At 50.4% G+C, this 12,576-nt stretch overlaps 1 protein-coding gene across 1 annotated transcript in view; it reads left to right on the top strand.

Annotated features, from left to right (window-relative positions):
- Positions 1–7,268: 7,268 nt before the first annotated feature.
- Positions 7,269–12,576, top strand: part of ABHD12 (abhydrolase domain containing 12, lysophospholipase) — a 38,837-nt gene continuing 33,529 nt past the window's right edge. The window contains exon 1 of the mRNA XM_039568745.1: positions 7,269–7,499. Coding sequence (XP_039424679.1) covers positions 7,342–7,499 — 158 coding nt within the window. The 5' untranslated portion in view covers positions 7,269–7,341. The remainder of the gene's footprint in view (positions 7,500–12,576) is intronic.

The raw sequence follows: 12,576 nt of genomic DNA, 5'->3' as shown, positions 1-12,576 counted from the left end.
GCCCGGCCGCAGCGCCCCGCTCCCATTGGGCCAGGCGCGCCGGCCTGCCTAGCAACAGCCTCCGCCGCTGCCGCGTGCCGCTGACGCAGGGCGGTCGATTTTTCTGATTGGCCAAAGGGCGCGCGGGCGCCGGGCACGCCCCTGGGGGCGGGGCTGGAGGAGAGCGGCTCTTCCGGGGCAGCGGCCCGGGCGCGGGTTCGGGATCGGCTTCGGCTCCTTCCCGCGGGAGGGGCTCGGGGCGTGCGGGTCTCCTCAGACGCGGCAGGGCCTGCCCACGGCTCTCGGGGCCTCGCTGCGTGCAGGTGGCTCCTGCAGAGCGGGAGGAAGAGTGACTGGGCTCCTTGTCCTGCCCGGGTCTCCTCTGCAGCGCTCGAGGAGGAGGAGCCCCAGCAGCCTGAGCTGTTGGCCCCAGGGTCCGCACCCCACCTCTGCGGGGCGGGTGCTTGTTAGTGCTCCGATACACGGCTTGGGGGAGGCTGCCGCTGGGAATAAGGGGGTTAATGAGCCTGGTGGATCCAAGGGTGAATGGAAATGTGCGTGTGAGCACTGCGAGGCCCAGCACAGGTCGAGCTTTGTGGCTGCTGGAGAAGGCTGTTCCTGGGACATGGGGTCAGGACACTTCCTTGCTTGCATGGGGCAGCCCGACCAGCTCACTGGCAGGTGGTCCTGTGTCCTCACAGTGGGAGGATGACATCCAACAGCCTGCATGTGTCACCTTCAAGCTGGTGGTCAAGGTGAGGCAAAAGCAACCAGCAGGTAGCAAGCTGCCCTTGAGTTCATGGACCTAAGCAGGACCTGCTGGCAAAGGGCCACCTCGTTAGGGCTCATATCTAGAAGGTCTAAGGTCAATCCTTACTGTCATTGTCCTTAAGGTGGTGTCTGCTGGCCTGTTGCCAGAGATGCAAGAGCTCCCATTTACTTTAGCCAAGCCAGTGGTAAGAATCTCGTGGAATGTGACACGGGAGTAAGGGAGAGAAGCAGGGGAGTGGGCGGTGTCAAAGGTGCTTCAGCAGGAGCGCAGTCTTTTCAGTCATTGGGTTAACTAACTTGGCATGGCACATGGGGAAAAAAATTCCCTAAGACTGTTGTGAAAGATCAGTGCTTATTGTGAGCATGCTTATCATCTTCATTGACCTGACAGCCATTGGCACTCCACAGGATCCCCAGGAGCAGAGCAAGGTCCTGGTTTCTGTTGTCCTTCCTCTGTGTCATGCACAAGTGACCCTGGCCACAGCACCAGCACAACCATCTGGGTGCTTGTGAGCAGGGAACTGTGCCAGTGTGAGCAAGTAAAAGCCACTTGCTTGAAGAGTTCGTAGCTATCACCATTCCCTGTCATAAGCTGTCACATGGAATTCTGGATTGGCTTTCCTTGGTCCTGGAGGAGCTCAGCTTCACCAAACTTGATTTTGGCCCCTGACTTTGTCCCAGTGTCAAGTGACTGGTGTTAGGGCCTAACTTCTGTCTAACACTGTGTGCCACAAGGTGGCCACCAAGGTCATCTCCGAAAGGAAGGCACTGGAGGAAAACCTCGGGAAATTCCTGCCCCACTGGATGCAGGCAGGGTGAGAAGGTGGAATTGTCAGGGGGCAGCAAGAGGAGCCCCTGAGCATTATGAAGTTCCACAGGGCAAGGGGGGCACCTGAGGGTCCCCAGGGCATCAGGGGCTATGGGGGAAGCGGGAGCACCCTTTGGGGAGCTCCCTTTCGGGGAGCTTCACGGGCAGCAGTGCTGCTGGATGGCTCAATGGGGCAGGGGCTTTTTTAGGTTCAAAGGAGCAAGAAGTGCTTGGAGGAGTCCTGGGCATTGGGAACACTGTGAGGCGAGGGGCAGGGAGCTTTTGGGAGCTTCAGGAGGATGGCAGCCGTGGTGGGCACTTTGTGGGGGACGGACAAGGGTTGGGGGAGCAGCGGTGGGCAAAGGGGCTGCGGGTGCAAGGCAGAGGGGAGCCAGCGGGGGGCAGGGCTGTCCCATGCCAAGCCCCTGCGTCCACGGATCCCGAAGGGCTCATCCCGCTGAACCAAGGCATGGAGACAGCTTTTATCTCCTCCGGCCCCCTCGGGGAGCATCCCAGAGCAGGTGCCTGGGGAATCATGTTCCCCAGCCCAGGTAGTGAAGGACTTCCTGGAAGCCTCTCTTTGCCTCCACTGCACCCTTATCTAATCTCTCTCTACACCAGTGCTTGCCAGTCCAAGCTCTTCTACCCGCCCTGGCCCCTCATCTACTCACAGCCCTTTCCTTGACTCCTGATCTTCCCTGCCCCACATCTTCCATCTGCCCCTGCCTGCTCACAGCACATGCTGCCCTCTTCTCTGTAGAGGCTTAAACCTGGAAAACATTTTCCTGGATAGTGAGGGAAACATGAAGATCTCATCTCCAGATTTTCCAGGAGGTTGTTACTGCAGGATGTCAGTGGGGAGTCCCTCGGGATCTCCCCACATCAGGGGCCGCCCACCAAGGCAGCACTGAGCCAGAGCTTCTGCCAATCCTATGCTTATGCATGTACTGAGATCCTGCGGGAGAAGCCCTGGGACCTCTTCCTGGCAAATGCATGGAGTCCTGAGGTCATCTCATGCACCCTGCTCTGGGGCTACAAGCCTTGTTATGCCACCAGCCTGCAGCACCTCCTGTGCCAGACGCAGCAGTCCTGTCTTGCCCCAAAGGCAGCCCCTGCCCCAGGACTGCAAGGTGGGGGGCTGGGAGCAGCTTGGGGTGGGGGGGCATGTGGATTCTCCTGCCTTCAGAAAGGATGCATTCAGCATGGAAGGATAGCTCCACGGTCCTTTCCATCTGAATTTTCCATAATTTTCTCAACTAGGAGGAGACAGTTGGGTAAGCAGATGAAGAAGCCCACGGTGCTGAGGAGCAGAAAGCTGTCCTCCTAGCAGGCCTCTGCATTTCCAGAGGCTGCCTTTATCAGCAACTTGCAGTGTTTGCTCTGCCTCAATTCACCTCTCCTTGGCTTTCCTTCCCCCTTCAAGTACCATCTCAAAGGAGATGGCTCTGCCCCTTTTCTATTTCTCTGCTGCTTTGAATATCCTTGTGCTCTCCAGAGACTTTTTTCACAGTGGTTTCCTAACCAGAACTTTCTCCCAGTCTTTCCAGGTCCCTTCAGTATCTCTTGCTCCAGATTCTGTCTTTTGGGGAGATTTGTTTGAGCTCATCCACAGCCATGCACAGCTCTCATTCCTTCTCTTGAAAATGTTACTTAGGATCAGTGCTCATTTGCTGTCCTTTGCTTTCCATCAGTCTTCCTCATCTCCAGATCAGGCTGGTAGATCCAGGTGCAGCTGCCTCTGAAGAATACATGATGGGAAGGAGGTTGACACTGGTGCAGTCCAGCAGCCTATGTCCTTGCCCCATGGTCTGTCTCCAGGCCTCCTTGGGATCATTGCAGATATCCAGAAACTCTTTGGAACGTGTCCTTGCCCATAGCAATAGTTTCTACTATTGCTCTATTGTAATCTTTGTTCATGCCTTGAGCTAAGAAATCCCAAATTCTTTCCCAGCCTTTTCTCTGACTGGATTTTCCTGTTTTTCCTGTACATGTTTTGTAGAACTACATGGAGTACCTAGCTGGTAAGAAATCCTGTGTCAGCACATTCCCTCAGCTGTTTTGCATTGTTCAGATGCAGAATTTGTTGACCACACACGGCAGAACTTCACCCTGGATTGCTTACAGCAGCAGCAGAAGTAAGGTTTGTAGTGGACTGTTGCCTCCACAATCAAGTCAATCAGAATTCCACCACAGGGGTTAACTTGGAATTCAGAATGGATTTTGTGCATTGATTTCTGAGGGGGAAGGTGTGTGGTAATTTCTGAGGCCCACTCACAGAAAGGCCCAGTACTCTCTTTCAGTAGGTCAGAAGGGCAAGTACTGATCCCAAATGGAAGAACCTCTTCAGATTGGTGGGATGACACACACAACTGATGTGCTGCAAGGGGTGTCTATAAACTCTTCAGAAGGGACAGGCAAGGAAGGAGAAGGGCTGGAGCACAAGTCTGATGAGGAGTGGCTGGGGGAGTTCAGCCTGGAGAAAAGGAGGCTCAGGGGAGATCTTATTGCTCTCTGCAGAAACCTGAAAGGACTTTGTAGCAAGGTGTAGGTTGGTCTCTTCTCCCAGGTCCCAAGTGATAGGACAAGAGGAAAGAACCTCAAGTGCCATTTTGCCAGGGGAGTTTATATCAGGAAAAATTCTTCACTGGAAGGGTCAGGCACTGGAACGGACTGCCCAGGGTGGAGTCACTATCCTGGAAGTGTTCAAAGAATGTCTAAATGTGGCATCTGAGGACATGGTTTAGCAGTGAACACGGCAGGGCTAAGCTAACAGTTGGACTCAATGATCCTGAGGGTCTTCTCCAACCCTAACGACTGTATGGTTCTACAATTCAATATTCTATAAATTATGTATGAGCAGCACAGAGGACATTACACTAAAAAAGAGATGTGGTGATTCCTGAATCTTAAATATCTGCTATGATGGGAGAGACCAAGCAAGCACCTGTTTATACACCTACGTGGTTAAGGAAGGGAAGCATTTAGAAATGCTGAGAATAGCTTAAGGCCTCCACAAGAAAATACTTGCTTCTTTCTAGCACAGAGAAAAAGCCAGCTGGTATTAAGACTCACACCACAAAGACTGACTTGCAAGTAATTTTCCTTAGTTGTCCCCAGTAGTAAATGCCACTCTGAGGCATCTCAGAGGATTTGTGACCCCTTAGTCTATTCTTCTTGTTTCAAAGCCTGTGCAGCAGCTTGCAATTCCCTCTTCACAGGACTACACTGACACTCCCAAGGAGCCCCATACAGCCTTTGCAGAGCCTGCTTTTGGAGTGACCACCACTCATGATGTTGTCACCACCCAAAGCTCCTGACAGTCCTCAATTGCAGAACTCAGTCTTCCCAATGAGACATAGAAAATGAAACAAAATCAAATGGACAAGAACACACTCATTTGCTGTTCAAAGCAGCAAAAGTACAACCAGTTTTTCCAATAGCCTGGCTGAAAGTTTTAGCAATTATGATCATATCTAGAGAAAATTTCTGAAAATCTCAAATGTTAGGAGAACCTTGTAGAAACAAAATACAATGCATATCAGCTCATTACACAGTACTTTCTGCTAGTTTTCCATAACTGATGGATAGTAGAGGCTGGTATTTTAACAGTTGCTTCCTCCTTTGTGGTCCAGTGCCTTTTCTTTGCTCCTGGGATTAATTTATTTATGTATTTCTCTGGAATCTCAATGTTCCATCATTTTGATGGAACGCCCCCTTTGGTACAGGCCGGCATTCTCCTGAAAAAAAAAAAAAAAAGACTAGCACGGAATCCTTCCATCAGAGAGCGTTTGTGGAGCAGCAGGGCCCTGCAGGTACAGGATCACTTGGCAACAATTCAGAAGAAATGGATGCAAGACAGCTGAGACCACTTGTCTGAAGAGCCATTTTCCAGAAACTGTTCCGCTTTTTCACTTCACAGGAACACAGAAGGTATTCCAATGGGTCAGCCCAGCAGTGGCAGTGGGAGACAGAACAGAACACCCGAGCATGGCTGCTCTCTGCAGTGCACTGCTGTCCTGTCTGTAACCCCGAAGGCAGAGACAGAGCAATCACCAGCTAGTGCTGATACTGCAGGGAATGTTTCACTGGCTCTTCATCTGCCACCACTAGTTTCCAGTGACTTCTTGGAAGGGCGAGTAGTGCTAGGACATGTGAATGGCTTTAAACTGACAGAGGGCAGGTTTAGATGCTAGGAAGAAATTCTTTACTGTGAGGGTGGCAAGGCACTGGCACAGGTTGCTCAGAGTAGCTGTGGATGCCCCAAACCTGGAAGTGTTCAAGGCCAGGCTGGATGGGGCTCTGGGTCTAGTGGAAGGTGTCCCTGCCCATGGTAGGAGGGTTGGAACTGGTTGATCTTTAAGTTCCTTCCAACCCCAGCTGTTCTGTGATTCTATGAGTGCAGGACCCTCATCTTGTCTGCAAAAGTTGGATTTGTTACCTGGTGTGCAACAAGCCAACAATTACACACTCAAGAGTATAGGCATAGATTGTTTATTTAGGAGTTGCACAAGCCTGGGTGCTCTGTGGTATTCCACAAATCAAGCACAGCAGCTATCAAAACTTTTTACTATTTATACATTTTAGCAAACAAAGGAATTAGTACTCATTGGCTACAAGTTACATAGTTCTCCTATTAATTGTCATTCTATCTTTTATTGGTTAATTATTCTCTTGCTTCTTATACTAATTAGTTGGCACACCCACTCTTTCTCTTCTTTTGGGTCTGTGGCTTTCTTGGGCCAGTGGTCTCTGAGTTGGTGGCCACAGATGTAATTCCCTGATGGAATTACATTTTACCCAGTTGCAGCTGACTTCAGGACAATTGCTACGTTGGCTTTATTAGTTTCTTCCTTACTTCCTTTGGGAGTTCTACCAGGTGTCTTTGTGGCCCATAAATTCTGTGTCCACTATCAGTGGGCATCCTTTTTCCAAATCTTTGATAACCTCCCCCTCGGTCTGAGATCACTGAAGCACCTCAAGACCTAAGCTTCAACAAGGCAATTAATTTGGGGGTTTTTAACACATGGAAAGTTGCCTTTCTTGCTGAGCAGGCTTAAAAGTATACAGAGATCAAACATCAAAGAACTTCCTTTCTTAAGAAAAAATTTTACATATTCCACACGTTGCAACACCCCCACAGAGCCAGGGAAGCTCTGTAACTTCCTTGCCTTGCCTGTGTGCCTCTTTAGCCATAAGTCAGATGAGGACGTGCTTTCCAGTGTGGTATCATAACCCTTCTGTGCCATCAAACAGCTTCGTCCCTGTCCTGTTCCCACTGCCGATTGTATCAAAAGGCCGGCTCTGACTCTCCCCGCATCCCCGGACCAGCCGTGCCGTTTCCCCGTGCCCAGATCTGTACTGCCGCTCCGCCCGGGTCTCACAGCCCTTCCAAACGCCTGCAGACCAAGTGCAGGGCTCTTTCATGGGCATACACAGCTCCCGCCCTGGGCAGGGCCGTCCCCGCCCGGCACCGAGCAGCGCCGGGGCCGCGGGGCCCCGCCCCGGCCCACAGCGAAATGGCGGCCGGGCCGCTGCCCGCAGTAGAGATGGCGCCGCGGCCGCTCCGAGGCGCCGGCGGGCGGGCCGGCTCCGGAGGCGGGGATTGGCGGGGGCGGTGGAGGGGCGGGGCGAGGGGCGGGCCGGAGGCGGGGATTGGTGGGCGCGCCGGCGGGGCGGGGCGCGGGGCGGGGCCGGGCAGGGCCGGGCAGGGCGCGCGGCGAGTGAGCGCGGCCCCGCTCCGCTGCCGCCGTCTCCGCCGCCGCCGCTGCCGCCCCCGCCCCGGCATGAGGAAACGCAACGAGTCGGTCACGGTGGAGCATGAGCGCGCCGCCGCCGCTGCCGCCGCTGTGCCCGGGCCCCTCGACAAGGGCTGCAGCCTGAGGCGAAGCCTGCGCCTGCCTGCCTCCGCCGCTGCCGAGGGCATGAAGCGACCGCTGGGCAGGTGAGCGCCGCCGTCCCTCCGCCGGGCTTTGTTATCCATGTGCCACCGTCTGCCCGCTCCCGGCGAGGGCATCGGGAGCTGCCGGGGACCGGAGCGGCAGCGGGGCGGTGTTTTGCGAGCAGAGGGGAAGGGCCGCTGCCGCCGCCCCCCCGGCCGAGGAGCCCGCGGGACGGACAGGTACTCGGGCCGGGGATGTTCCCCACCTCAGCCCTGCTTCCTTGGCTTTCCCTGCGCTCCAGCCGAGCAGCTGCCGGCCCCGCGGTACCTTCAGTTCTCGGTGCAAAGAACTGGTTAGAGAGCGGGGCGGTAGCGGGACCGGCGGATCCAGCCCTGGCCAGCAAAGGATGGGAGGGTTTGGTGTTCGTACCTGGGCGCTGCTGCGTCCAGCCCCCTTTGGTACAGGCAGGCGTTCTCCCGAAAAAAAAAAAAAATGGCTAGCAAGGAATCCTTCCATCAGAGAGCGTATGTGGAGCAGCAGGGCCCTGCAGGTAGGATGTCTGCGTTTTTGGAAGAAGCTGGTGGCTGTCAAAGTGATCTCTTTTCCATAAATGACTCAGATTTAGGGGTCAGTAGGAGAAGCTGACGTGACTCCCTTGGAAGGAGTTTAGCTGTGGCTTTTTGCCAGCTATGTTAACGTTTTAAACGTTTTGTGCATATTTATAATGGGGAAATGTTTGTATACCTTTCTAAAAAGACTGTAACAATAGAAGGTACTTATCACCTGGACCCTTAATCGTGCAAGATTTTGGGGGAATGCAATACACGATGAAGACTTACCTCCCTGGCCCTCTGCAATTCTGATCAGAGTCAAGATACAACCTTTCAGTGTCACCTAAATCGGTATAGTGGTGGTCTTTGTGTTTTGAAAGTGTGAAGAATATGTAATGATCAAAATAGCTATGTGGTTTGGGTAGCTGGAACCAAATTGCTGTGCTTCAGCAATACAGCAGCCAGATTTTTTTTTTAAAGAAAAAGGTGCTTATCAGTGCATTTCTAGTAAATGAGCTATTGTGGATGTTTCTCTGCTGAATCTTCTGAGATTTTTTCTGTTCTCATAAACCAAATTAACATTTGAAAAGAGCTGTAGGTACTTGTCATGCTCAAAGACAGAGACTTTGAAATGGGATTTCTTTTATTGGGTAATAGCTATTTAATTTTGTGCCCTGGAGGTAGACCTTTGGGATGCTGTCACTGCTCTGTACATGTTATGACAAGCTTTTGGTAATTGAAAATGGCGCTGGGTTCATCTCTCAGTTTCCGTGACTGTGCAGTGGATCAAACTGTGACAGTGCTCTGCTTTTATAACATTTAAAAATTTGACATGTCTATTCTGTTTGTCCAAGTGGATGTCTTCTAGACCAGTGGCACTCGAATGATGGCTTGCTGTCTTCTTCAGCATTATGAATGGCACTCAAGTACCTTTTGCTCAAATGGAAATGCTGTGTCGGTGGTGAGCATTGAGCAAGCCCTAAGAGCACTGAGTGCAGTCTGTTGGCTTGGTCTGGCAGGCAGGTGCTTTGTGGGTACCAGACACAGCACAGCTGTATTGTAAGGGCCAAGCCAAAAATAGGGAAAGCACATCCTGTCTGCGAAAAATTTTCTTGTATTTATTTCTCCATTTACACATTTAGAAATGGTTGGCAGGCAAGTTTTCCTTGTTTTTCTCCATGTTCAGCCTTGGAAGCCTGTTTCAGAAATTGCTGAAGTCCTACATGGATTCTGGCCCTTCCCCCTCTTTCTGCCCCTCACCTCCCCCCGTTCTTTTTGGATCAGGTACTGTATTCCACACAGCAGTGTTTCTCCAATTCGTGACATTGTAGGAAAACCTTGTTTGAAGCTTGCTTTTCCTTTTCCACATTCTGAGATATCTGTATTTCCGTGACTTTTTTTTTTTTCCTTTTCATGCTGTCCTGTGTTGACTGCCTTTCTTACTGACTTTCAGTGGACCTTCTCTGGCTTCCTCACCTTGCGAGCCTTCAGACAGTGGTTTGCAGGCAACGTTTCTCTGTCTGCCAATACCTTCCAGCAGTGTTTTTTATGGGATAACAAACGCACTGCTGAACTGTGAATCTGAGTGTGCAGGAAGGGGAGATCCAGGTGGAAGAAGGTCCAGAACAATCAGCCTGAGTCGGGTCAGGCAGCCTTCTAGCTCCATGTCCCACCTTTGGTGGACAGCAGGGAGTGTTTAAGGAAGAACACGAGGGTATGTGTGCAGTGACCTCCCTTGGGGAGGCCAACAAGTTGCTGTCAGACCATCTAGATCCTCGTATTTTAATATTCAAGGTCATGCTATTATTGCAGCATTTCTTATACTGCTGGAAATAAAAGCACTGTTTGATTGTTGTTTTCAATGGGTTTTTACATCAGTTTCACTCCGCAGCTTGCAGAAGCTGTAAGGTGAAAATTCAGCTGCAAGGTTGCTGGGATGGTGGAGGTGGCATAATATCTGAAATTGGAGATTTGTACCACGGTAGACTATTCTTAGCATGCTCCTTGATGAAATAGTTAAAATCAACACTTGAATGCTGTGTTAAAGGGGAAGTGGGGCTGTCTGCATTTCATGCTGCTGTTCTACAGCCTCTGCAGACTTGGGGTAGCAGCATGTATGGTTTGGCTTTATCGTGTGGGTTTCCTTCTCTTATTTGTAAACGATACAAGCCACTGGCTAGAAAGGCACACCAATCCCCAGTAGCGTGGAGTGGCTGCGTAGTTCTGCAGCCAAGGGCTGATCATATGGCATATTCCATGGGTCAGGAGCACGGGGTGGGGGGACTGCAGAGGCAGCTGTGTCTGTAACTGCAGCAGTGACCAGGAGACTGTGGAGCAGCAGCAGAGCTGCTGTGTGCCCTTCTCCAGCACAGCTTTTCCTGCTCACGTCCAGCTCCTCAGGAAAGGCTAAATAGCACCTTAAGTGATGTTTATAGAATACAGTGCTGGCTTACCACTGGCAGCAGCTTGCTCTTGCAGCAGTATTTTTGAATTTTACCAGCACTGCATTTGCCCCTCAGTTTTTGTTCAGTCATACCATCACAATGTGCTCATTCATCCAGGAGCTGAAACTCATTCTAAAGAGGTGGCTGTGCATTTTGACTGGCAACTACTCTGTTAGAGAAAGTGTGTGCATGTGCTTCTAAGTGTAATGGAGATGGATATCTGATAAATAAGATTTATATGGCTTCAGCTAGTGCATAGTGTAGTCAATGTGGCTTTTCTTAAGTGGTTTACAACCAGAAATGAACAAATATAGGTATTTCCATTTTCTTCCATAGAGAGCAGTAAAATCTAATGTGATGGTTACTTAAGTGCTTTACAAGTTGCTCCTTTAAAAGTGTGTGAATGATTTCCTTTTTAAAGGAGCTGTTCTGTCTGAAATTATTACATGCAATAATGCCATAAATAAAGAAGTAATATGCAGTGCTCGCCTTTCCTGGTATGTGTGCTTTGTGTGGATGGCCGTTCCTCTAATATTTCTGTTGTGAGGCATCTTCCAGGTGACAGTGTTGGAAGTGCTAGATGGATGTTAATGTAGCATGGTGTTTTGGGTACTTGCTGTGACTTGTTTTTGTGGTTGGTGGCTGTAATGTTCTGAGGAAATATGTTTGAGCAGCCATAGATCTGGAAAACCTTCATGTGGGAGTGCAGAGAATAGAGAAAATCAAATGAGCTTAATACTGGCATTGATACCAGAGCAAATTCTCCTATCTCATTTCTGCTGAAGCCTGATCCTGGTGATAAAAGGTCACATGCATGTTACCCTTCGCTTCTGCGACCTCATCATTATCGGATGCTCATTTAATCCCAATCAGTATTCAGACTATAGACGTGAAGTGTGAATTTTGCCATTCTCCAATTCTCCTACAAACAGTTGTTTGCTACAAATGTTAAAACTTGTTTCTGTTTCTCTCCATGCTGTGGAGCAGTGAAGCGCTTGGGATCCCATGTGTGTGAGCTGCATTCTTTGATGCTTTCGTGCTCTGCTTTGCTGGAGAAGCCGCTGTCCCTCAGGCTCCCTTCAGTTGTCCCTGGTACCTTTGCTCCTAGAGACCCCTGGCTGCTGGCACAAGTCCCTGCAAGGGGTGTTTTTGGAACCCTCCCGCTGGCTGTCCAGCCTGTGTGTGTCCCACAAGCTGGATACTTTTGGACTGACCCTACAATTTGGTGTAGTTTCAGTATCACTGTAGCCACCCTTGTTTGTTGTGTGCAGCTTTCTCGGTGCTTTCTCTGGAGAGGCAGAAGGTTGCTTTTATAGTACCGCTTCCTGGGTATTTTATGAAAGTGCAGGGAGGTGCTGAAGGCAAGAGGCTGCAACAGCCTGCTCGTGTCTTCCCCTCTGATGCAGCAGAATTTCCCTGGAACAGTGAGTGTGCTCAGGCATGTCAAATCCGATGTGTGGTGACCCTCGGTGCCATCCTGCCCCAGCAGCTGAAATGCTTCAAGCCTTCCCATGTCTCTTTGGACTTAACCAGTGGTATCTTTCCTCTGATGGAGAACTTGGCCATCTCCATTTTCTGCCCCTGTGTCCTCTCAGTGCCCCATCCTTATATCTCTAGATCTAGCCCCCTTTCTCCTGGTGTTACTTTTTTAGAAGCCTTTGCTGAGTCTTTTATGATTATTCCAGTCTGTTCCATTGTAGCAGAGATGACAAATACTTGAGTTGTTCCCCTGCCAGTGTTCATCAATATATTTAAGGGTTTTTTTTCCTCAAGTGAGTTTTGTGCTATTGTCTCTCTTAATTGCCATCTTCAGGTTAAACCAGTTACTTGTCAGTATTTTGAAAAGAGGAAAGGAGCTGCCTTTGTAGAGACATTTCATCAGTCATGCAGCTTTTTCACCAATTCCACCTTCCTACTGGGTAACTGCCTCTATTTCAGTTGTTCTTGAGCAGAGTTCACAAAGAAGCTGTGGTTTCCAGTTGCTTGCCTGTGCTTTCTTTCATGGTAAATACAGGTTGAATCACAATCCCTCCTATGGGTAAAATACGTAGAAGCAGTTTGCTTTGTGTGAGGACTTTTTTTAGTATGTGGGGCTCTCTTTTGTTTTTTGTTGTTGGGTTTTTTGCTGGTTGGGTTTTTTTGTT

Source organism: Corvus cornix, chromosome 3 (genome assembly GCF_000738735.6).
Source record: "Corvus cornix cornix isolate S_Up_H32 chromosome 3, ASM73873v5, whole genome shotgun sequence".
Lineage (NCBI taxonomy): Eukaryota > Metazoa > Chordata > Aves > Passeriformes > Corvidae > Corvus > Corvus cornix.
The sequence above is the reverse complement of the archived record's forward strand: the minus strand, read 5'-3'. Positions and strand labels throughout refer to the sequence as shown.